The 23,486-nt window shown below is 33.3% G+C and overlaps 2 protein-coding genes and 1 long non-coding RNA gene across 5 annotated transcripts; 2 read left to right on the top strand and 1 right to left on the bottom strand.

Annotated features, from left to right (window-relative positions):
• The first annotated feature begins 3 nt into the window (after positions 1–3).
• On the top strand, positions 4–4,830 carry LOC126842670 (uncharacterized). The gene is made up of 4 exons (XR_007686373.1): positions 4–231; positions 319–531; positions 674–2,391; positions 2,467–4,830. It is a non-coding gene; the product is annotated as an uncharacterized LOC126842670 (long non-coding RNA).
• Positions 1,071–6,281, bottom strand: LOC126842667 (sodium-coupled monocarboxylate transporter 1-like). The gene is made up of 10 exons (XM_050579743.1): positions 5,610–6,281; positions 4,377–4,536; positions 4,190–4,307; positions 3,522–3,589; positions 3,297–3,451; positions 2,928–3,177; positions 2,717–2,826; positions 2,473–2,656; positions 1,822–1,985; positions 1,071–1,549 (listed from the first exon to the last, which is right to left on the bottom strand). Exons 1-10 carry the CDS (start codon positions 5,780–5,782, stop codon positions 1,270–1,272), a joined length of 1,662 nt encoding a protein of 553 aa, XP_050435700.1. The 5' UTR covers positions 5,783–6,281; the 3' UTR covers positions 1,071–1,269.
• A 4,694-nt stretch (positions 6,282–10,975) lies between these two features.
• Positions 10,976–22,594, top strand: LOC126842961 (sodium-coupled monocarboxylate transporter 1-like). Of its 3 annotated transcripts, none has more exons than XM_050580214.1 (11): positions 10,976–11,455; positions 12,287–12,446; positions 12,524–12,641; positions 13,072–13,139; positions 13,214–13,368; positions 13,772–14,021; positions 14,095–14,204; positions 14,281–14,464; positions 14,531–14,617; positions 14,975–15,138; positions 21,230–22,577. In XM_050580214.1, exons 1-11 carry the CDS (start codon positions 11,283–11,285, stop codon positions 21,510–21,512), a joined length of 1,752 nt encoding a protein of 583 aa, XP_050436171.1. In that variant the 5' UTR covers positions 10,976–11,282; the 3' UTR covers positions 21,513–22,577. The 3 variants fall into 3 exon arrangements, with proteins under 3 accessions (XP_050436171.1, XP_050436170.1, XP_050436172.1); XM_050580213.1 differs by lacking the exon at positions 21,230–22,577 and adding an exon at positions 15,259–15,990 and having other exon boundaries at positions 10,986–11,455; XM_050580215.1 differs by lacking the exons at positions 10,976–11,455; positions 12,287–12,446; positions 12,524–12,641; ... (5 more) ...; positions 14,531–14,617; positions 14,975–15,138 and adding exons at positions 16,615–17,284; positions 18,833–18,992; positions 19,070–19,187; ... (5 more) ...; positions 20,725–20,811; positions 20,946–21,109 and having other exon boundaries at positions 21,230–22,594.
• The last annotated feature ends 892 nt before the right edge of the window (positions 22,595–23,486 follow it).

A 23,486-nucleotide genomic window follows, 5' to 3' on the forward strand; every position in this document is an offset into this window, starting at 1 on the left:
ACACTGAAATTGGGGCTCTGTTTGCCGGATGTTTGCACAACAAACAATTTAACAAAGATTTAAAAAAAATATTTTTGAAAAACAGAGCGTTTTGGTTGTGGGCTATTTTTATACAGAATTAATTGTACGCTTATTAATGTCAAGGATCTCAAGGATGTTGCTGGGTGGGAACTGGTCGATGTCGACTCGACGATGTATCTTCTTAAAGTGCCCGGAGTATATATTACACTGGTAAAATATATGTATTTTTTTATAAACAAACATCAAATTAAAAAATAATAAATACTTTTTTTCTTATTCTGTTTTGTTTAATTTTAGATAATTTAATGTTCCATACTATTGTTGATCCAAATTTATTAACAAGTATTTTCAACCACGGTGGTATAGCAGTTGATACATTTTTCTTTTTAAATGTGTTCTTAGTTTTTATGTTATTTACAATCAAGAGAATAAAAACAAAAATCAAATTAAAGAACCAACACTACTGTCATTTGGCTTAATTTTTAAATTGATAATCATGAAATTCATTAGGTAAAAATAGTAATTTTCTTTATTTATTTTTTATTGTCTTATCATTTAATCAGTAAATATATCGTAAGTATTTTTTTTTTCAGTGAGAAAAGTCCTCACCAATTTGTATTTTTAAAATTCATTTTTTCTGTTTATTTTTTAGATGTTTCTACACGTGCACTGCATAAAAAAAAATAATAAGAAAAAAAGGCAATGAAGTTATTTAAGTTATATTCGAATGCTGGTCTAAGAGGATAATTTTTTTGTGTGATCGATAATTCGGATTGAATCATTCGACAATGATAGCACAAGATTTATTTTATTTTGTTTATTGTATTGACTGGCTACTATTTTCTAAGTTGCTACGTGGGTAGATATTGTTATTTACACATGTAGGTATTTAATTAAACACAATCTAAGTGAAGTTTCATCAAATTACCTTGATACTAATGTATTCATCTAATGAATTAGTATGTGTAAAGATATCTTATCTATAAAAATTCTATTGATCGAGGTAATTTACCCGAATCGAGTGTCCGAAAAAGCAACAAACCAAATAATTATTTTTTATAGTGTGAATTTAATTAAGATAAAAAGTCCATTTGTTTCAAATGGGAAAACCCTTATAAAACAATTTGAAGTTTTTTTTCAAATTTCAACATTATTAAGCCACTCCTGATTACAACATTCATATAGTGACTAGTGTATACAATCGACAATGATTATTTTTAAAAATGTAATGATATCTCCGTTAAAATATCACAATTGAGTATCTTGTACCAGTGCATACTCTTCGGCTGTTGGCTCTCCGTCTTCAGGTTTTTTGGTATGTGCCGTGTACTTGGTAAACACGAAATTCCGTATGCAAGGAGTCAGCAGTTTAGGGTCGTAGTCTTGCTCGGTCGGGAAGATTAGACTGACCGCCAGTCCTACAGCTAAGCCGATCAACATGCCCAAAGTACTATAATGATTGTAACACAGCGTGTAGATCTTTGGTACATCCGGACTCACGTACACATCATCGTTCATACGGTACAGCCTTTAGAGAAATAATGTATTCAAATGAAATGATTATAGTCAAAATAGTCCTCCCTATTTACCTCTTCTACGTAGGTATACCCTAATACAATCTCTATATTTTATTTTTTAGTATACCTCTTCCATTATTTGTTTAAATAAATACGCAACACTTCACTCTCGTGCTATACATGTCAAAATCGCTATATCAACGATAACTCCATAAAGCCAACCCTTGGTATGTTGCGCAGGTTTCTAATATTTAAAAGACCCGTGTATTTTTCAATATATTACCCTGTATAATCTGTACTGTTGTGAATGGTAATATTAGCTGGGCATCCGGATACCGACACTGCTCTTGTAGTGAATTGAATATTCTTGTTCGTTATTGCAATTTGAGCACCGTAAACAATCCAAGACGTTACTGCTAAACTGGCTACCATCCCACACAGCGCTCCCTAAAATATATCATTATTAATTTAAAAAATAATCGAACATGTTAAATTGAATAAAATTGTATTTGATTACATAAGGATATAAATAGTACTGAAAAAGTTAGATGGATCGTTAACGGTTAAGAACATAATTTTCACATGAAGAGTAATAGGAAAACTAGGATGTTATATAATTTCAGCTGATTTTTTGTATAACTTCCAAGGTTTTAAAAAAAAATGTTGAAAAAATTTACTTATATTGTTGTTTTTTTGTACTCTATGCTTAGATCACTCACTCTAGAATTTGCCTTAGGAAAACATATTCCCAACGTGAATACTGATAATAACGGTCCATCCGTGACCCCGCACAAGCTGTTCGCCATCTACGCGAAAAAACGAAGACTACTACGATGGATTTATAAGCTTATCGGTAAAATTGAGAAGGTTATTTTAAAACAATGAGTGTTTCTTTTATTAACCGGTACTCGTGATAACTTTCGAACAGACTCACCTGAAGGATGCCGCCAAGTTTTTCAACGACTGACACAAGAGCTACGCATATTATCCCGACGATAACCACGATAACTTTCATAATAATGCTGGCTGTCGACTGGGTAATTTCAAAGCCCATCATTTTTACAATAAAGTCTTCATAAATCGTTCCCGAGACGGTGTTGAGTTGTGCTGACATTGTACTGTGTCAAGAAAAGACGTTATGAAAACAAGCAGCTAATGTAGACGGAGTGGGTACAGACCTTAGAGCCGCGCTGACTATTCCAGAAATGAAGAGACCAGTGAGTCCGGGAATTTTAGACGCTACGTCCATCACAAAATATGGTAGAAGATTTTTATTGTCTTTAATGTACTGAAAGAAAAATCAACAGAGAAAAGTTCATCAAAATATTAAGTAAAATTCGTTCTTACCGTAATCGTATCCTCGATTTGGTGTTAAATTAAGAGACTCACGCCGGCCGTGACGGGGTCGCAATCTTTGTATTTTGTGTATATCTGTATTCCGATTAAACCCGTCAATATTTTCACCACTCCCAAGCCAAGAATGAAGTATATTAACGTCTTCCTGGCCTTGTTGTACGACGGTAACGCCACGAATCTCTGGACTGATCCGGGATGTATTGCCTGGCTGGTAATCCAACTAATCGATAAACCGACGCTTATGGTCCAAAAAGAATTTCTCAAAAACGGATCTGGGTCCATCCTGTATTATTAAATGTATTTATTTTATTTGGATTATCAACATTGACGCCAATGATCCATTGTGTCGTACAACTTGAAACCATAAACTAATACCTACCGCAGTTCATAGTTACAACATACTTGAATAGTTCTAATCGGTTTCCTTCGATATTGGCCTTTATCATTTTGCTAAGACCACCGACTTGGATGAAACCTAAAACAATCACAATGGCCATCGAAACCGTCGTGAAAAAGCTTTGCAGTGCATCTGTCCATACCACAGCTTTTAGTCCTCCCTAGAATTTTCAACTATTGTAATAATTTTGTATTCAGTATTAGGCAGATAAAAATATATATGCTACATACAATCGTTGTGTAGAATATGCACACAATACATATGATAGGAGTTATAAAGTGTACGCCAAGACTGCTTACTGTAATGTAAATAAGCAATTTATAATACCACAATTTTTTTATGCCATAAGTACAATCGAGTTAAAACTTCAATGAATGTAAAATGGGAAGTTAACAATTTAAAGTCTACATTTACATTTGCATCTGTTTGCATCTATACGTTATATCAAAAAAGTCATCATTCTTATATTTAAGTCTTCGCTTAGATCACAGTCTTCTCTCTTCTCACGCATATCATCTTTCCTTAACGATTCTTATCCTTATTGCTATTTTCTTTGCTATTTGTCCTATTTGATGTTACATATTCTGTTTCAACGTCCAGTTTTGTACGATTATTCAACGACTACCCCATACCGATTCATTATCGATTCGTTACATACCATTCTTTCTTCCTCGATTTCTTTAAACCTCTGAAATTTCTATTATCTATCACTTTGACGAATTTTGGTTTCTTCCGGTTTTAAAATTTACATAATAGGTATAAAATGTGTATATAGTTTTAGAATAGGTAACACTATCGACACTGTAGTTGGATTAAAAATTGATGACATAATTATTATAAAAACCAATCTTAAACAGATACTATATAAATAATGTGAGAATTAACAAGTCGATGATACTTTGATTGAACGCCAGGGCTGGTACATAAATCACTATCGGTATGTACAAGATCAACGATATGGCATATATCAGCGAACAAATTCTTCGGATAGTGCTGTTGAACCTTAACTCCAAGTACTGCGGAATTACAAACATTGGCGTTTAATTATCACGTTTTTACCGTATAATATTATTCAGGTCACTCACTTCGTACACGGATGTCAGCTGTAGATCATAAAATACCGGCAAATATATATAGATCACTATGATTATGATGAAAATATTGATTACACCTATAATCAAGTACTGTGCACCGTAAACGTAAACTTCGGACGGGACGCCAAGTAAAGTGACGCCAGAAACGTGACTGTAAACACACAAAATTCGATAGGTCAAAATTACAATATCGACCTGGCTTCAACAGTTATCGTACAAAGGAGTGAATTTTCAGAGCAAAAATGCCCAAGTCGATTAATTTTTAAAATTTTATTTCCTTATTATAGAACACGATTATGACATGTCATAGTTAAAATTACATTGTACGAAACAATAAGTATTAGTTAAACATGTGTATCGACTATGTATTAAAACGTGATTAGCTTTAGTGGTGTTGTAGATTACACACTTGGAAATTTTTTACAATTGTGTTTGAAGTACACCAGATTTTATGTTAAAATATGCAATCAATAAACTGAAATCAATGTTAGTTATCGTGTGGTATACTTTAACAGTTAACTCATTCGTTCAGTGTTGACAGAGTTGAATCACGTGAACGATTTATGTTTCGTCGTTCAAATGTTTGGTCAACAACGATGTTTTGCCTGCATATTAATATGTCTACAGTAATTTATTATTTTCCGAGAGAAATCGTTGAAAATATTACTATCATAAAAATTAATTTTAATAGTTTAAGCTGAAACAAAGAATATTTTATATTGTTTATCGAGTACATACCTATAGTAACCCCGAGTCAAAAGTATTGTTCAGTTTAATTATAAAAAGCAATGTAATTACCTACGACTTGCCTAGTACTTCAGAATCATTACAATCATTACGACGTCTATAAACTAAAAAAAATGTATATTTATAGAGTATATAAAGAATGGCTACTTGGAAATGACAGAATTCATCCAAACTACTGACAAGTTAAACGAAATTCGATAATGTACCTAGGCCTCAGCAGGGAAACCATCGTTCTATGAAACCTCTGGCCGTGGCCGAGACTAGGTTGGAATTAAAATAGATATATTTTAACTAAAAATGGTTTCAATAACATACAGGACAAGTAAAGTCGTCCTGTTCAAAAATAAAAGCCATTTCTTTCGCAGTCATATTCAGCATACTTTAAATTCAACAACAGGCACATGGAATGCTGGACTCGGTGGACTTGGACACCTTAAAATTCGACAAGAGGGTTTCAATATCACGGTAGATAGTTACCTGGCGATCAGCGACATTGTGATTGGAAAGACTGACATGTGCTTGCCACCCAACAGGTAATCGTCGACCGTGTTCTGTTTGCGTTCAACAAACCCGTAGTACAGACCGATGAGCACAGACAGGGTCATCATGCATGCGAAAGCCGCAAATTCGGCCAGCAAATTCAACTCCATCGCTGGTGGTTGTTGAATTGTTTACCGTTCTCCAATTTTTTTTTCGACAGCGGTGCGTGTGTAACTGTTTATGCGCACCAAAAAAAAACAAATGACAAAAATATTACAACATGCTGTGTTCGATAACGGTCGTTATCTTAGCTAAATGCTACGCGTTTCCTTTGTTGTAAAACAGTCCTATAGACTACAAGCGCTTCAGTAGTTGATATTTTGAACAAAGGTTTTGTGCTAACTAATAAACGTCAATGTGGTAAAAAATGTTTGAGTTCGTAAAACAAATCATGCGATAAAAAATGTGGAATACATAATATGAGAAACAATAAATTTGCAAACTCCACAATTTACAAAAATGCATTTATACTCGTTAAAGTACGTTAGGTTAATTTTTTCTGAAATATCAACAAGAAGTCACGTCAGTATTTACGTTCTGATCGTGGATGACTTATTTGCTAAAATGGTCTTGAATTGAGTATATTCCAATCAATTCATTATAGTATTGTCATATTCTTTTTCCAAAGTTTTACACTAAGTGTTATATGATTTATTATTTATCATTTACTTATGGTTGTGTTTTTTAAGATATATTTGTCTTACGTAAAGCTTAGTTTTATAATGATATGGTTTTCAATTGTATTGCAGTAGAATTTATCTAGAGAACTTAAAAACACTAATAACATCAATGTAAGCAAATTAAAGCCTACTATCAATTAAAAAAATAAAACACTTCATAATTCATTTTTTGTATATTTTACATTATCGTATTAAATTATGCTGTGCTCTTAAGTCTTGACTACAATATTGAATTGAACAATTCACATTTTAATGCACAAAAATAGTCATGAATATTATTATTATTATTTTGTTTGCCTAATTAAATACTTTGAGATAAAACGTACAAACGTTATAAATATATATTTTTAAAGTATACAAAGCCGGATGTATTATTATTATTTTATTGCCTAATAACAATACTATAAATTACTACTATACCTGTTGTTGTATTGATTAGTCCTAATCAGTATTTTATGTATTGTAAATTTTTCATTCTTCATTAATAAAAATACAAACATTAAGACTGATGGTAACATATTGTGATATTTTTAATACACTTTTACTTGTAAATATTAAAAAAAAACTCCAATAAAAACATTTTAGTTTCAAAAAATAACAAGTTGTTCTGTTGTGAGAGGTTACTTTAGTAAGAACTATCTGATTTCAATTTGGTTTTAAAAAAAAAATTTATTTCGTGACTTAATTTATTTAACATTGACCGAACAGGTCAAGGACGCTCATTTCTCCTCTAAAACCCCATAATCGGTAATCCACAGTCTTGTTTAATGTAATCTGTCCGAATATGAAAAATAAATAATATATATATTACTTTAAACCCTTAATAATTATGCTGGTAGAAATTGTATAACTTAGAAATAATGCTAGCTGCCCAATGACGAGGGATTTTTTTTCATGCTGTACCTACATTAAATATTTGGTTATTACAAAGAAATATTATAAGAAATTTTGGTTTTTTAATTTCACGTTTTTTAAAATGTGCATCAATCTAATTGTAGTCAAAAAACTACTTCTGCAAAATTATCAAATAAAATTATTATCAATGTGTTGTCTAGTTTTGGGGAAATTAGTATTGGATCCAACATACTTGTCGATAGGTCTGATTAATAATCTAGACCGGCCAAAGAGTCGTTTATTTGCATTTTAAGTGCTGAGTAATTTTTTGATTGCATTTTTTTGTGATAAAACAAAATAAGTATACTTATTTATAAATGTCCAATCGTCGTGCATAGGTAATCCGATTGAAGAGTTCATTACACGATTAGAGAATTTCACATTTGGATTGGACTCTGCCGTTGCTGATAAACGATTGGTAATAAGTAGAGCTGATAAGTAAGTATAAAGTGCCCTGTGTTTGTCAATTTCCAACACGTTTTTTTAATTATCTCGTTTGATTTATACATTCGTCCTAGTATAAAATAAAAAAATTAAAATAATTGACCTATAAAGCACTATTGGGTAGCCAAAATTAACTTCCTCCAAACTTATCTGTCTTCACAACGGCCTACTTGCCCTCAAATCACATTATGGTTTAACATATTTGGCTTTTTTTTTATTCTAGTACTTATCGTCGTTAGATCGTATATTTATTCGGATCGCGTATAACTCGTATAGTTCGATATATTTGATTTTTTTCCTTCAAATATGTGCACCGGACTAAAAAAAAACGTTTTAATAGGTATTAACGTTGTACCTACTTGGTACGTGTATAACACCAACAGAGGAAACGAGTGAATTGGTTAAGTGGACCATAAATAAATGTCAATTTGTGTGCAGTTTCATTGTGCTCTTCGTCTCGACCACTGTTACCCAGTTATTTTTGCTCCGGGTTTAATTTGTCAGCATAATAGCGACGGCACATTGTACACCTCAATTGTGGCGGCACAGTGTAATTTACACAATCAGTTGGAATTCAAAATCAATACAACATTTTTCACTTATTATGTATATTTAATTTTACATAAATGTAAAGTATGTCCTTTGGACAAATTTTATTGTAAATCCTAAAAAAAATCGTTTTTTATGGTTTTGGCTCTCCAAATACAAGTTGAGAATACAGAGTCCAAATACAAGTTAAAAATTCTAAATACACGCCAATATTGTAAGTTGATTTCACACAGAATGACCCTGATTTAACCAAACTAGGAAATATAAGCTTTCATTAGCCGTTTTCAGGCAAATTATTTTACTATTCTATCTTTTCAAGCTTTTCCTTTGTTGTCTTCGGTACCCGTAGGAGTTAGTAGTGATTTCTCTTTCATTGTAATCTGGAGTTGTCCTGCTTTAGCCACCACTAACACTAAGAATTCAAACTCCCTTTCTCTCGTGATATCTAACCTCCTTTATACAAATCATGTCGACTTAACGTGTTCTACATACTACACGCAATACCAATCCTTTTAATTCCAATATTTTATCCAGAACGTTGGGTCTCATTATTTAAGCAGTTGTACTTTTTTATATTTATATAAATATTCCTCCTTATTATACCGTATCTGCTAATATAGCTATGATATTTACATTTTTAAAATTAAATTTATCAATATGATTTTTATATCTAATTCATTAACGCGTTTAGTCTCACAATAGGAAGTATTCTCATCAAAATAGTATTGTATAGTATAGGAAGTATGTCGACAGTTTCGTGTAATATATAGTTAATAGTATACATATGTGCTATAGTAGTGATTGAACTCGACTACATATATGTAAATATATTATATAATTGTAATTCGAATTATGTCAGTTTATTATTGTAACGTCGTGTTTTTCATTTTAAAACATAGTTTAATGATTTAAATGATTTCAGTGATTCAACTTTTTATACTTAGTTTGTATTCTTACGATTATACAACGAACGAATAATTTAAAATCTATGTAAAGTAATTCTAGCATCGTTCGTGCGGCTACAATTAAGTATTGATATAGGGTTTTGACAAAACATACAATGCAGTTTCTTTGGACATTATTTTATTAATTTCTTTTACAATGTTTTTTTTTTATTTGTAGGTGTTCTGACAAATGCGTACTTTAACTATTGATTTTGTTGTTTTGTCAAATTGGCTATGCAAACAAGAGTTGTTTGGTAACTCAGCTATACTCGCCCGTCGATAAAATTAACACTCGTGGTTATAATTAGCAGTACATTTTAATGATTATATTAATGTAGATATTAAATATCAATTTATGTCGTACGAAAACGACTTGATAATACTTGATTATTTTACAAATAAAAACACCACGGAAATAAAATTGCGCAATTATACCTATGTAGAATATAATGAAAATAATATCAATAATTATAGTTATGTTCAAATAATTTATAGGCACTGATCGATTTGTCTTACTTTTTCCACTTAAACTCCGAAGCTCCCACTCAACAATTATCTTTAATATGTTTTTTCCAAAATTATCTATACCAGCTACTTGTTGTTTAGTATCTAAACATTCTATACTACCATACAATGATGTAGCAAGTTTTATCTAACAAAACTTTAGTCGAATACAGCTATAGTTACAATCATTTATCAACACAATAGACAATAATATACCATATATTTTTATCAAATCGTACAGGTCGTTTATGTAAATCATTGAGGAAATAAAGTTTTTTGTAATTTACATTAAGTTATAAAAAAATGATTAGAGAAATCATTTGATATTTTTAAACTTAGCTTAATTAAATATAACCCTAATATATAAGCCTAATACATTTATTTTTGTATAAAGATATTTTTTAACAAAATAAAAATTTCAACAATTTTGAGTTCATCAAACCATTGAAGCGTTGCTCGAGAAAAATTAAAATCGGGTAAAAAAGTACTAGTTGCCTCTCGTGACAAGTAGTCAATATTCTTCATCCGAGTTGCCTCCAAAGGCTGTCCGAATACCTTCCTTACGATCCCTTTCAAGCTGGTTAAACATTATACCGCAAAGTTGTTCATATTTTTTTATAGTTTTATATTCATACTTGTAATCTGCATACTACCAAATTGTCCATTATTTTAGTATAATTAATCATAATGTGTATTTCGCACAAAATTGCAAATTTAATAAACATTAAAATAAAATACCATACAATCACCAGGTTTTGACACTAAAGACTTAAATTTTTAATTTATAATAAATAAATATTGAAGTACCTACAGATAACGACTATGCCGACAGACAATATTATTTATTACAATTTTTTTGAAATCAGATATTTTCGGGATGCAACTAGTAGTTTTTGACACTAAGAGCTACGATAAGAAAGAGAGACAATTCGTAAGCGGTCAAATCAAGCGTCATCTTGGTTAGGTAGATAACAAATTTCTTCTTCTTGGGCTTATTATTAATAATGTTGAACTAGCAATAAGTAGTTAACTATTTATTTCTTCCATTATTGTTTATTTGATCGTTACTATTATTTATGAATAACTTATCTGAAAACAAAAATATAAAAAAATTGGGTAAAGTATTTTTCACGTTTTTTAGGACGTGGATCCGATTTGCGACCTTTGCGTTGGCGTTTAATCGTAATAAATATACACATACACAACCGCTGTGTACAACATTTAGATGGGAGGTGCCTACAATAGGCTAATGTATAACAATGGAGACAGATACGGTACTTCTTTTTCAGATAACGGCCGAGTACAACGGTGTTTTTGTGTCAGTTTCGCTCATCATCAAAACCAAAACGGTCGAGCGTTTTACATAATATCGTCATAGCTTTTCAGCGTGCACATTTTTGAGTGTGTTGATGAGTGGGCTCAGTACCATACGATTTATATTATGTTATAAGCACTTGAAAACCGTCGAGATTTGGCTGCGCAAGCAAAGTTTTATCGTCATTAGCTATTCGGTATTTGACCTGCGTAATATTATATTAGACGACGGTATAGCTGCTGTTAAATTCTGCTACAAAGCTGCTTGACGACTACCGGCGATGGAGTTGAGTTTAGTGGCCGAATTTTCGGCTTTCGCGTGCATGATGATCCTGTCTGTGCTCATCGGTCTGTACTACGGGTTTGTTGAACGCAAACAGAACACGGTCAACGATTACCTGTTGGGTGGCAAGCACATGTCAGTCTTTCCAATCACAATGTCGCTGATCGCCAGGTAACTATCTACCGTGATATCTCCTGTGGTATCGAAACCCTGTAGTTGAATTTGGTGTGTGTATACGTAGAAACGGTTGAGAATTTTAAATTCTCCGGTCTGGCATTCCAACTCCTATTGTTGAATTTAAAGTATACCGAGTACGACGACGAAAGAAATTGTTTTCAATTTAGAACGGAAGAACTGCATTTGAATCTATTTATTAGCTACAAATCCTATTTGGACTAATTTTGTGTTTTTATGAACTAATCATTTCTCAATACTTCCAAAATTATAGTTTTTTTATAAATTAATATTATGCGTTGATAAGTAAAATGACCACGTACACTTTTTAAGGTCTTAAATGGCCAATATCTTATTAAATAATTATTTTCATTTTATATAATGAAAAAGTGTTAAATATAAATGTAAAATAAGTTTAGTAATAGTTTTGACATTTAATTATTTTAATCAAAATGGACTTGCACACGTCTTAAGTTCATCTTAGTTTCTCAAATTAAAATTACAGTAGGTACCCACATTGAATGTTTGAAAATTATCAGTTTGCTCAGTTAAATTGTATACCTAGTTTTTTTCCGGTTTTAGGCATCATAGAAACATAAGTGTTATATTTACAATTATAAAATATGCTTTAAAATCACGTTATTTTTTTCATATTTCGATGGTGGACAAGTAAAATAAAACATAGCTAATGAAAAATGTTGTGTTGAATTATATACTTGTTAAACTACAAAACCATAAACTAATAGTACGCTATCTGCCCAATGCTGCTTTTTGTTCTTCTTGACTATAGTCGCAGCCATTTTAACCAAACTATTTTGTGTGTCACAGTCATATCTCTGGCATTACATTACTCGGCGTCCCGTCTGAAGTATACGTTTACGGCACTCAATACCTGGTTATAGGTTTCATAAACGTTTTCATCATCATCATTGTGATCTATATATATTTGCCGGTATTTTATGACCTCCAGCTGACGTCCGTGTACGAAGTAAGAGAATGAAAAAGTTTTTTTTGACAATGTACTCGTGTAACGTTCAAACGCTAACGTTTATGTACATTTCGTAGTACTTGGAATTGCGGTTCAACAGCACCATTCGGGGAATATGTTCGCTGATATATGCCATATCGTTGATCTTGTACATACCAGTAGTAATATATATACCAGCCCTGGCGTTCAATCAAGGTATGTTAACATTGAAAAATTGTGTACAACGATTTGATGGCTTTACAACAAACTGGCAAAGAGTTATGTAAATAAGTGTTGGACAGTTAACATGAAAAATAGAAATGGTTTATATGAAAATGTCGAGATGGACGTGTGGAGTAAGTTAGATAAAACTAGACACGAATAGGGCATTTAGGGATGCGTGACAAAAGCAGGAACAATAATTGTATTTTTGTAATGCGGTTAAGATAGTATTGGCACGTCGAAAGAAGAGAACACCTACAAAAATAATACAACTGTTAAGAAAGTTTAATGTAGAGATAATAATGATTGGAGAAAAGAAGTAGGAGGAATGTGGACGTCATGCGGAGATTTATGGAAAGAAAAAACAAATGGTAACGGAAGAGTCTGTTCTTCTCTTATGTGAATATTAATTGTTTTGTTTCAGTAAGTGGTCTAAACGTGCACGCTATAACTCCGATCATATGCGTTGTGTGTATATTCTATACAACAGTGGTAAGTATTGTGTTAAACGGAACCATATATACAGATTTAGAAACAATTTTTCAGTAGTATAATATAATTTCTAGGGAGGCTTAAAAGCTGTGGTGTGGACAGATGCGTTGCAGAGTGTTTTCACGACGGTTTCTGTGATTGCGGTAATTGTGTTGGGGTTCATCAATATCGGTGGTTTCGGAAACATGATAAAAGCCAACGCCGATGGAGATAGATTAGAACTGTTCAAGTATGTTGTACTTATGTCGACGGACGCAAGCTGTTATCCCAAACTCCATTTCCTTTTTTATTATTCAACATTTTCTTAGGAAACATGACTCTTCTCCAATTACATATAAATGGCAAATACTTATTATGGAAAATGTTTGAAAATTCTTCGTAATAATACTCATTTATTTATTTAATTATTTATTAACGATTCACAGCCATTAATTTTATCTGACATAAACTGTCATTTGAGTACAGAACCATTTTATACAAAACATCGAAATCTTTAAAAAATAAACTCTTCTGTTTTAAATTTAATTACCTTTCAACCACTCGATAGCCGAACAGAGACAATGCTTCATCTCGTAGCAATAACTAGTTGCTCTAATTGCATTGTAAGTAAAAGACCTAATGGAAACTTGTAGGATGGACGTGGACCCGTTTTTGAGAAATACATTTTGGACCGTCAGCGTCGGCACCACTTTTAGCTGGATCACCGGCTTAGGAATACATCCAGGAGCAGTGCAGAGGTTCGTGGCATTGCCATCGTACAACAAGGCCAGAAAGTCGTTGATATACTTCATTTTCGGCATGGGAGTGGTGAAAATTTTCACTGGCTTAATCGGAATGCAAATATATGCCAAGTATAAAGACTGCGATCCCGTAAGGGCCAAAGTGAGTGATTCAGAGCTGGTCTGACTGCTCTTAGTAATTTGCGTTGAATCAAGCGAGTTGATTCGTTTTTTAGTTTATTCAAAACGACAGAAATCTGTTGCCGTACTTCGTGATGGACGTCGCGTCTAAAATTCCTGGACTCACTGGTCTTTTCATCTCTGGAATAGTTAGCGCGGCTCTAAGGTTTGTCTAATTCTTTCTAAATCGAAATAACCGCTTCCCCGCATCTAACGTCCTTAAACACTCCTTTCCGATACAGCACAATGTCGGCACAACTCAACACGGTCTCCGGCACGATTTACGAAGACTTTGTTGTAAAAATGTTGGGTTTTAAAGTAACTCAGTTGACGGCCAGTGTCATCATGAAATCCACTGTAGTAATTGTGGGTGTCGTTTGCGTGGCTCTAGTGATAGTAGTTGAAAAACTCAGCGGAATCCTCCAAGTAAGTTGTGCACACATGAAAAATTAGTGGACTCGATGCTTTCACGGCTATGCACTTCTGTTGTAGATGGCGATTAGCTTGAGCGGAGTCACAAACGGACCATTGTTGTCGGTGTTTACGCTGGGCTTATGCTTTCCTTGGGCAAACTCTAGGGTGAGTACACAGTCGCTCGGACAAATACCGTACTGTCGTTAAATACTATTGGTTTTTTCATTACTCTTCAGTCTTCATACATAATGCGTATGTTTGAAAACGTAATCGACGAGTCAAACTCTCTGTGAAGGCTTAAGTTGTGATCCAATACTATTGTGTTGGATTTACCACAATATTAACACGAATATGTTAATATTGTAAAAATGTAATCTAATTAAACATCATGTAAATCATGTGATATGTTCATTTTAGATAAGGGGTTGGTGGATGCCATAAAAAATATTCATGCGTTTCTTCTCGAATAAGTGGTAATTTTTTCCACTGTTTCTTTATTTGAAAACTCACCATTTTGTATAGGGAGCGTTGTGTGGAATGTTAACAAGTTTGGCAGTAATGTCTTGGATAATTTTTGGCGCTCAGGAAGCGATAATGAGCAAAAAACTTCAGTTTGTGCAGAGAGAAGTTTCAGTGGCCGGATGTCCCGCCAATATTACTATTCTCAATAGTACGGATTATACAGGGTAACTCATTACTGCATATATTAAAATATAGAGTCAATTCACGTGAATTAACGTAACCATAGCTAAACCTGAAGAAAAAGGACGAGTTTATCAATAGTGGTTTATGTTTTTTCTCAAAAGGTTGTACCGTATGAACGATGACGTGTACGTGAGTCCGGACGTTCGCAAGATATTTACCCTTTCTTACAATCACTACAGTACTTTGGGCACGTTAATCGGCGTAGCCGTAGGGCTGGCGGTCAGTCTGATATTCCCGACAGAGCAAGACTACGACCCTAAACTATTGACTCCTTGCATACGGAATTTCGTGTTTCCCAAGTACATGGCACAGGACAAGAAACCTGCCAACGGAAAGCCGGCCCCTGAAGAGTATGCACTGGTGCCTCAAGACACCAAACTTTGAAACGTCTGCGAATGTTGTGTAAGAATATTAATCGCAGTGTATAACTATTGTCACTTGTACGACTTTTGGACCGGTAAGTCTGGTCCGCACCGTACAGCAGAGAGTTTAACGCAGCTGAAATATAAACAGATGCTTCAGCAATCATAAATATAATTACAAACGTTAGATTTCGTTAGGTATAAAGAGAATACTTTTTTTTTCAATCGTCTTTTTACCATAACAGGATGCTTTCCGCGATTAGCTCTAAGAATAGATAAAACTCACACCCGACTACTTAGTATTTCTGTAAAGTTATATTATTATGTTTTTTTGTAAATTATGTTATCATTACAAATAGGCGCGTTAGGTTAGGCTTAAGTTAAAGGAAGTATGTGAACAATTTTAATATACTATAACAAATGGTGATTTTTAATGTAAAAACATGTATATATATTAAGTCGTTGTTATTGTTTAGAATTATTATATATTTTTTTAATATAAAAAAAAAAAAAAAATTTTGTTACTTATTTTCGTTTTAATCATAGGCAATATTTGTTTATTTCAAATAATTTCTGTGCCTTTGATGTGGAGTAGAAGAAAGGAAAAGTGCATACGTCATGCAATTTATTCGCCGAACAGAAGATGGCCAAATTGTCCATTATTTTAGTATAATTAATCATAGTGTGTATTTTGCACAAAATTGAAAAAATTAAATAAACATTAAAATAAAATACCATACAATCATCAGGTTTTGACACTAAAGACTTAAATTTTTAATATATAATAAATAAATATTGAAGTACCCACAGATAACAACTATGCCGACAGACAATATTATTTATTACTATTTTTTTGAAATCAGATATTTTCGAGTAGCAACTAGTAGTTTTTGACCCTAGGAGATACGACAAGAAAGAGAGGCAATTCGTAAGCGGTCAAATCAAGCGTCATCTTGGTTAGGTAGATAACAAATTTCTTCTTCTTGGGCTTATTATTAATAATGTTGAACTAGCAATAAGTAGTTAACTATATATTTTTCCAATTATTGTTTATTTGATCGTTACCTTTATTTATGTATAGTTTATCTGAAAACAAAAACATAAAAAAATTGGGTAAAGTATTTTTCACGTTTTTTAGGACGTGGATCCGATTTGCGACCTTTGCGTTGGCGTTTAATCGTAATAAATATACACATACACAACCGCTGTGTACAACATTTAGATGGGAGGTGCCTACAATAGACCAATGTACAATAATGGAGACAGATACGGTGCTTCTTTTTCAGATAACGGCCGAGCATAACGGTGTTTTTGTATTAGTTTCGCTCACAGTCGAAACCAAAACGGTCGAGCGTTTTACATAATATCGTCATAGCTTTTCAGCGTGCACATTTTTGAGTGTGTTGATGAGTAGGCTCAGTACCATACGATTTATATTATGTTATAAGCACTTGAAAACCGTCGAGATTTGGCTGCGCAAGCAAAGTTTTATCGTCATTAGCTATTCGGTATTTGACCTGCGTAATATTATATTAGACGACGGTATAGCTGCTGTTAAATTCTGCTACAAAGCTGCTTGACGACTACCGGCGATGGAGTTGAGTTTAGTGGCCGAATTTTCGGCTTTCGCGTGCATGATGATCCTGTCTGTGCTCATCGGTCTGTATTACGGGTTTGTTGAACGCAAACAGAACACGGTCAACGATTACCTGTTGGGTGGCAAGCACATGTCAGTCTTTCCAATCACAATGTCTCTGATCGCAAGGTAACTATCTCCTGTGGTATCGAAACCCTGCAGTTGAATTTGGTGTGTGTATACGTAGAAACGGTTGAGAATTTTAAATTCTCCGGTCTGGTATTCCAACTCCTATTGTTGAATTTGAAGTGTAGAGTGAAAAAACCAGCAAAGTCACTTTTTAAAAATGGCAATTTTTTGTTTTAAAATTCGTTTTGATACAAAACGAATCTGTTCTTTACTTTTAAGCACGATCATAAACAAAAATATACAATATTTTTAAATGTTTTAAGTATTTCTTTAACATTTTATAACATATTTTAGCATTACTTAAACATGTTTTTCTTAGATTAAAAAAAGTGACTTTGTTGGTTTTTTCCCAGTACCCGTCATTTAAAGTATACCGGGTACGACGACGAAAGAATTTTCTAATTCAATTTTGAACGGAATAACATCACTTGAATCTATTTATTAGCTACAATCCCCATTGATGCTGTCATAGTCTCGAAATTAACATAATATTGTAGTTAACGGCCAGTGGTTTCATTGAGAGATTGTTTCGCCGCTGAGACTGAGGCGCATAGTTGAATTTTGTTAAACTTGTCAATTGTTAGCAGAGGTCTTCTCAATTTTTATCAACTACTCTTCAAGCAATAAACTATAAAATATACATATATTAGAATGAAGTTAAGTCTTTTTCTAGTAAGTTGAGTGACGACTGGATGATAAGTAATTAATATTGGTGCTAATTCAAAGTTATTATTTGAGTCATTATAAATTGTACTTATTTTGACGCTCTTAAGTTCATCTTAGTTTCTCAAATTAAAATTACAGAAGGTACCCACATAGACTGTTTGAAAATTATCAGTTTGCTCAGTTAAAAACTTGCAACTATGTTAAATCGAATACCTTATATTTTATTTCCGTTTTTAGGCATCGTATACTTGCCGATAAAGTAATAACACTTTTTTATATTATATCAATAAGATGACCTGTTTAATAATCAACCACGATCGGTTGAGATATTTAGCTCAGGAATCTAACTGTATTCCTTATGCTGTACGGTTGAACATTGTCACGTGCACACAAATACGAATTTATGTATTTCGCAACGTTTCCAACATTAAAATAAATTTTTAATCAGTAGATTTCTTGTGGTATTATTAACAGTGTGCAAACAATATCGATAAGCCGTTAGTGGCTAATACTCATTCAATATCTGGAGTACCCAAATGTAACGCTGTACAAAAAATATATGTATCCGTCAAGTGTGCAATCCGAAATATTAAGAATAATCAATAGGTAAAAGGTAAGGTGGGTAATAAGCTAGATAGGAACATAAATGTAATTTTTACCATAATAAAATATAAAATATAGTTCAAAATCACGTTATTTTTTTCATATTTCGATGGTGGACAAGTAAAATAAAACATAGCTAATGAAAAATGTTGTGTTGAAATTATTAACTTGTTTAACTAAAAAAACACAAACTAATAGTACGCTTTCAGCTCAATGCGGCTTTTTGTCTTCTCAACTATATTCGCAGCCATTTTAACCAAAATATTTTCTGTGTTACAGTCACATCTCTGGCATTACATTACTCGGCATCCCGTCTGAAGTCTACGTTTACGGCACTCAATATCTGATTGTAGGTTTCATATACGTTTTTATTATCATCATTGTGATCTATATATATTTGCCGGTATTTTATGACCTCCAGCTGACGTCCGTGTACGAAGTAAGAGACTGAAAAAGTTTTTTTTGACTATGTACTCGTGTAACGTTCAAACGCTAACGTTTATGTACATTTCGTAGTACTTGGAATTGCGGTTCAACAGCACCATTCGGGGAATATGTTCGCTGATATATGCCATATCGTTGATCTTGTACATACCAGTAGTAATATATGTACCAGCCCTGGCGTTTAATCAAGGTATGTTAACACTTAAAAATTGTGTACAACGATTTGATGGTTTAACAACAAACCGTCAAAGTGTTATGTAAATAAGTGTTGGACAGTTAACATGAAAAATAGAAATAGCATATTTGGCATAAACACTACTTCCAAATGAAGAGAACTACAAAAATAATAAAACTGTTAAGAAAGTTTAATGTAGAGATAATAATGATTGGAGAAAAGAAGTAGGAGGAATGTGGACGTCATGCGGAGATTTATGGAAAGAAAAAACAAATGGTAACGGAAGAGTCTGTTCTTCTCTTATGTGAATATTAATTGTTTTGTTTCAGTAAGTGGTCTAAACGTGCACGCTATAACTCCGATCATATGCGTTGTGTGTATATTCTATACAACAGTGGTAAGTATTGTGTTAAACGGAACCATATATACAGATTTAGAAACATTTTTTTAGTAGTATAATATAATTTCTAGGGAGGCTTAAAAGCTGTGGTGTGGACAGATGCGTTGCAGAGTGTTTTCACGACGGTTTCTGTGATTGCGGTAATTGTGTTGGGGTTCATCAATATCGGTGGTTTCGGAAACATGATAAAAGCCAACGCCGATGGAGATAGATTAGAACTGTTCAAGTATGTTGTACTTTAATGTTGTACTTGCACTCCAATCATAACAAAACTCGATTTATTTAATTACCTTTCTAACACTCGATAGCCTAACAGAGATAACGCTTCATCTCGCAACGATAACTAGTTGCTCTAATTGCATTGTAAGTAAAAGACCTAATGAAAACTTGTAGGATGGACTTGGACCCGTTTTTGAGAAATACATTTTGGACTGTCAGCGTCGGCGCCATTTTCAGCTCGACGACCGGCTTAGGAATACATCCAGGAGCAGTGCAGAGGTTCGTGGCATTGCCGTCGTACAGCAAGGCCAGAAAGTCGTTGATATACTTCATTTTCGGCATGGGAGTAGTGAAAATGTTCACTGGCTTAATCGGAATGCAAATGTATACCAAGTATAAAGACTGCGATCCCGTAAAGGCCAAGGTGAGTGTTTCGAAGCTGGTCTGACTGCTCTTAATAATATGTGTTGAATCAAGCGAGTTGATTCGTTTTTTAGTTTATTCAAAACGACAGAAATCTGTTGCCGTACTTCGTGATGGACGTCGCGTCCAAAATTCCTGGACTCACTGGTCTCTTTATCTCTGGAATAGTCAGCGCGGCTCTAAGGTTTGTGTAATTCTTTCTATATTGAGTAATCGCTTCTGCGTCCAACGTTCTTGAACATTAATTCTTCCCGATACAGCACAATGTCGGCACAACTCAACACGGTCTCCGGCACGATTTACGAAGACTTTGTTGTAAAAATATTGGGCTTTAAAGTAACCCAGTTGACGGCTAGTGTCATCATGAAATCTACTGTGGTCATTGTCGGTGTTGTTTGCGTGGCTCTAGTGATAGTAGTTGAAAAACTCAGTGGAATCCTCCAAGTAAGTTGTGCTGAAATGGAAGTATAGTGGACTCGATGCTTTCACAGTTATGCATTTCTGTTGTAGATGGCGATTAGCTTGAGTGGAGTCACAAATGGAGCACTGTTGTCGGCATTCACATTGGGCTTATGTTTTCCTTGGGCAAACTCTAGGGTGAGTACACAGTCGCCCGGATAAATACCGATAGATATTGGGTTGGTGGGTGTCATAAAAAATGGCGTTTCTTCTCGAATGAGTTGTAATTTCCACCACTGTTTCTTTATTTAAAAACTCATCATTTTGTATAGGGAGTGATGTGTGGAATGTTAACTAGTTTAGCAGTAATGTCTTGGATCATTTATGGCGCTCAGGACGCGATAATGAGCAAAAAACTTCAGTTTGTGCAGAAAGAAGTTTCAGTGGCCGGATGTCCCGCCAATATTACTATTCTCAACAGTACGGATTATATGGGGTAACTCATTACTGCATATATTAAAACATAGGGCCAATTCACGTGAATTAACGTGACAATAGCTAAATCTGAAGAAAAAGAACGAGTGTATTAATATTGGTTTATGTTTTTTCTCAAAAGGTTGTACCGTATGAACGATGACGTGTACGTGAGTCCGGACGTTCGCAAAATATTTACCATTTCTTACAATCATTACAGTACTTTGGGCACGTTAATCGGCATAGCCGTAGGGCTGGCGGTCAGTCTGATATTCCCGACTGAGCAAGACTACGACCCTAAACTATTGACTCCTTGCATACGAAATTTCGTGTTTCCCAAGTACATGGCACAGGACAAGAAACCTGCCATCGGAAAGCCGACCACTGAAGAGTATGCACTGGTGCCTCAAGACAACAAACTTTGAAACGTCTCCGAATGTTGTGTAAGAATATTAATCCCAGTGTAAAACTATTGTTACTTGTACGATTTTTGGACCGGTAAGTCTGGTCCGCAATGTACAGCAGAGAGTTAAAACGCAGCTGAAAAATAAACAGACGCTTCAAAAATCAAAAATATTTTTATAAACGCTATATTTCGTTAGATATAAACCGAACATTTGTTTTTTCTAGAACCTGCCTTTTACCAAAGCAGGATATTTTCCGTGATCAGCTATAAGAATAGATATAACTCACGTCCGTCTACTTAGTATTTCTTTAAATTTATATTATTAGGTTTGACAAAACGTTGTTGAAATGTTCTTATATGTACGTGTCAAACTTACTTTGATGAGGCATAGGCACAACTAGACCTACATTTCAGGGAGTGATAAAATTATGTAAATCTAACTAAAAATAATTCTTATGTTTAAACCATTAAAATCAAATATTTGAAAACAAAGATATTTTAAAATAAAAAACATTGAACAGAGTATTGTACATTATTAAAATTTGGTGCGTACAAATCGAGGATTAGGGTTTGAATTTATAGGGGTGCTGATTTTGAGTCTGGGGATGCTAAAACAATTTTATTACTATAAATTAGGTTTATCGTGTTGATCAAACGTTCAAATTGAAATAATTAGGATACGTCTGGGGTACCTAACAGTTCCTTATAAAATATATTTGTTTTATCCTAATATAAAATAGTTGTTTTAAATACCCACATGTTTATACACAATTTTATTAAGCGCTTACAGTTATATTCTTATTTTTAAGGTGTAAAAACTCTTTTTTTTCTATAGAGTCATGTAACGTGTTTTACTAAAAAAAAACCATACTTGATAGATTTTAGTTTTCATCGTCGATTTACATAGACTTATGTTTCAAGGAACAAAATAACTAATATTTGTTGGCTGTCAATAACGATATCAGAGAATGGTGTTTTGTTGCTAAAAATCAAATAAGAAATACATATTTTACACTGTAAGTTCTTCTAACGTTGTTGTCGGTTTACACACATTTTTGTGTTTGTCTTAAGTTGTACGCGATAAAGATTTGTATTATATGTTTTTTTTTTCAAATATAAAGTATAAATAAAAATGGCATCATATTTCATTTCAAAACAATTGTGTATTTTTCTAAATGTCACCATTAACCTAACCCAATCAAAACTATCTGACGCTTATAAACATGTATATTATAAATAGTGTAATTTTTGAAATTACAGTTAACTCGATTTAACAGTGCCCATATTATAACATTTTTATTTAACTTTGAAAACAAAGATAAAAGACTTACACTATAAGATGTTTAGAATAAATTTTAAATATTTTTTTCTGGAATGAAAGAACTAGTGTTACATAATTTCCGACATACAACTTACACACTTTATTTTTCCAAATATAAAAATAGGGACTTTTAAACATTATTATGTAGCTTTAAATATATTGGTACCTATTATAAAATCCACGAGCTTTTCCACGGCCTTGTGGTATAAAAAAAATAGTAATACAACAGTTGTTGGTGGGTTATAACATTTTTAGAATGAAATTGTTTCACATAATTATCAAAATAAATAATGTAGAACTATAAAGGATTATTTTTAACGACTCAGACACTCAATACTGATAAAAACTTCAATTTTAAAAATTTTTGATAAAGTGTCATAATCAAAGACCTTATCCTAGGGGGATCCGGGCGGGTAGTACGAGCACGGCTATATACATACACATATAATTAATATAATACCCAACTGGGAACTCAAATGCGCATCAGAAGTACACCTGGTGACGTCAAAAGATCTAGCCGCGAGGCTCGTTGAGACGTCGTCTAACTGGAGCTGCATGCATCTTCCGTCCATAAGGTCTACCGCCATAAAGCAATAGATTGAGTGGGTCATCTGAAGCGTTCTTTTTCAAAGTATTGCTCGCTGAAAAAAAAATTGAAAAGACGTGAAACAA

Source organism: Adelges cooleyi, unplaced genomic scaffold (genome assembly GCF_023614345.1).
Source record: "Adelges cooleyi isolate 19-005CV unplaced genomic scaffold, UGA_ACOO_1.1 ACOO_flye_CR_arks_rails_tigmint_CR_PRNA_574, whole genome shotgun sequence".
Classification (NCBI taxonomy): Eukaryota; Metazoa; Arthropoda; class Insecta; order Hemiptera; family Adelgidae; genus Adelges; species Adelges cooleyi.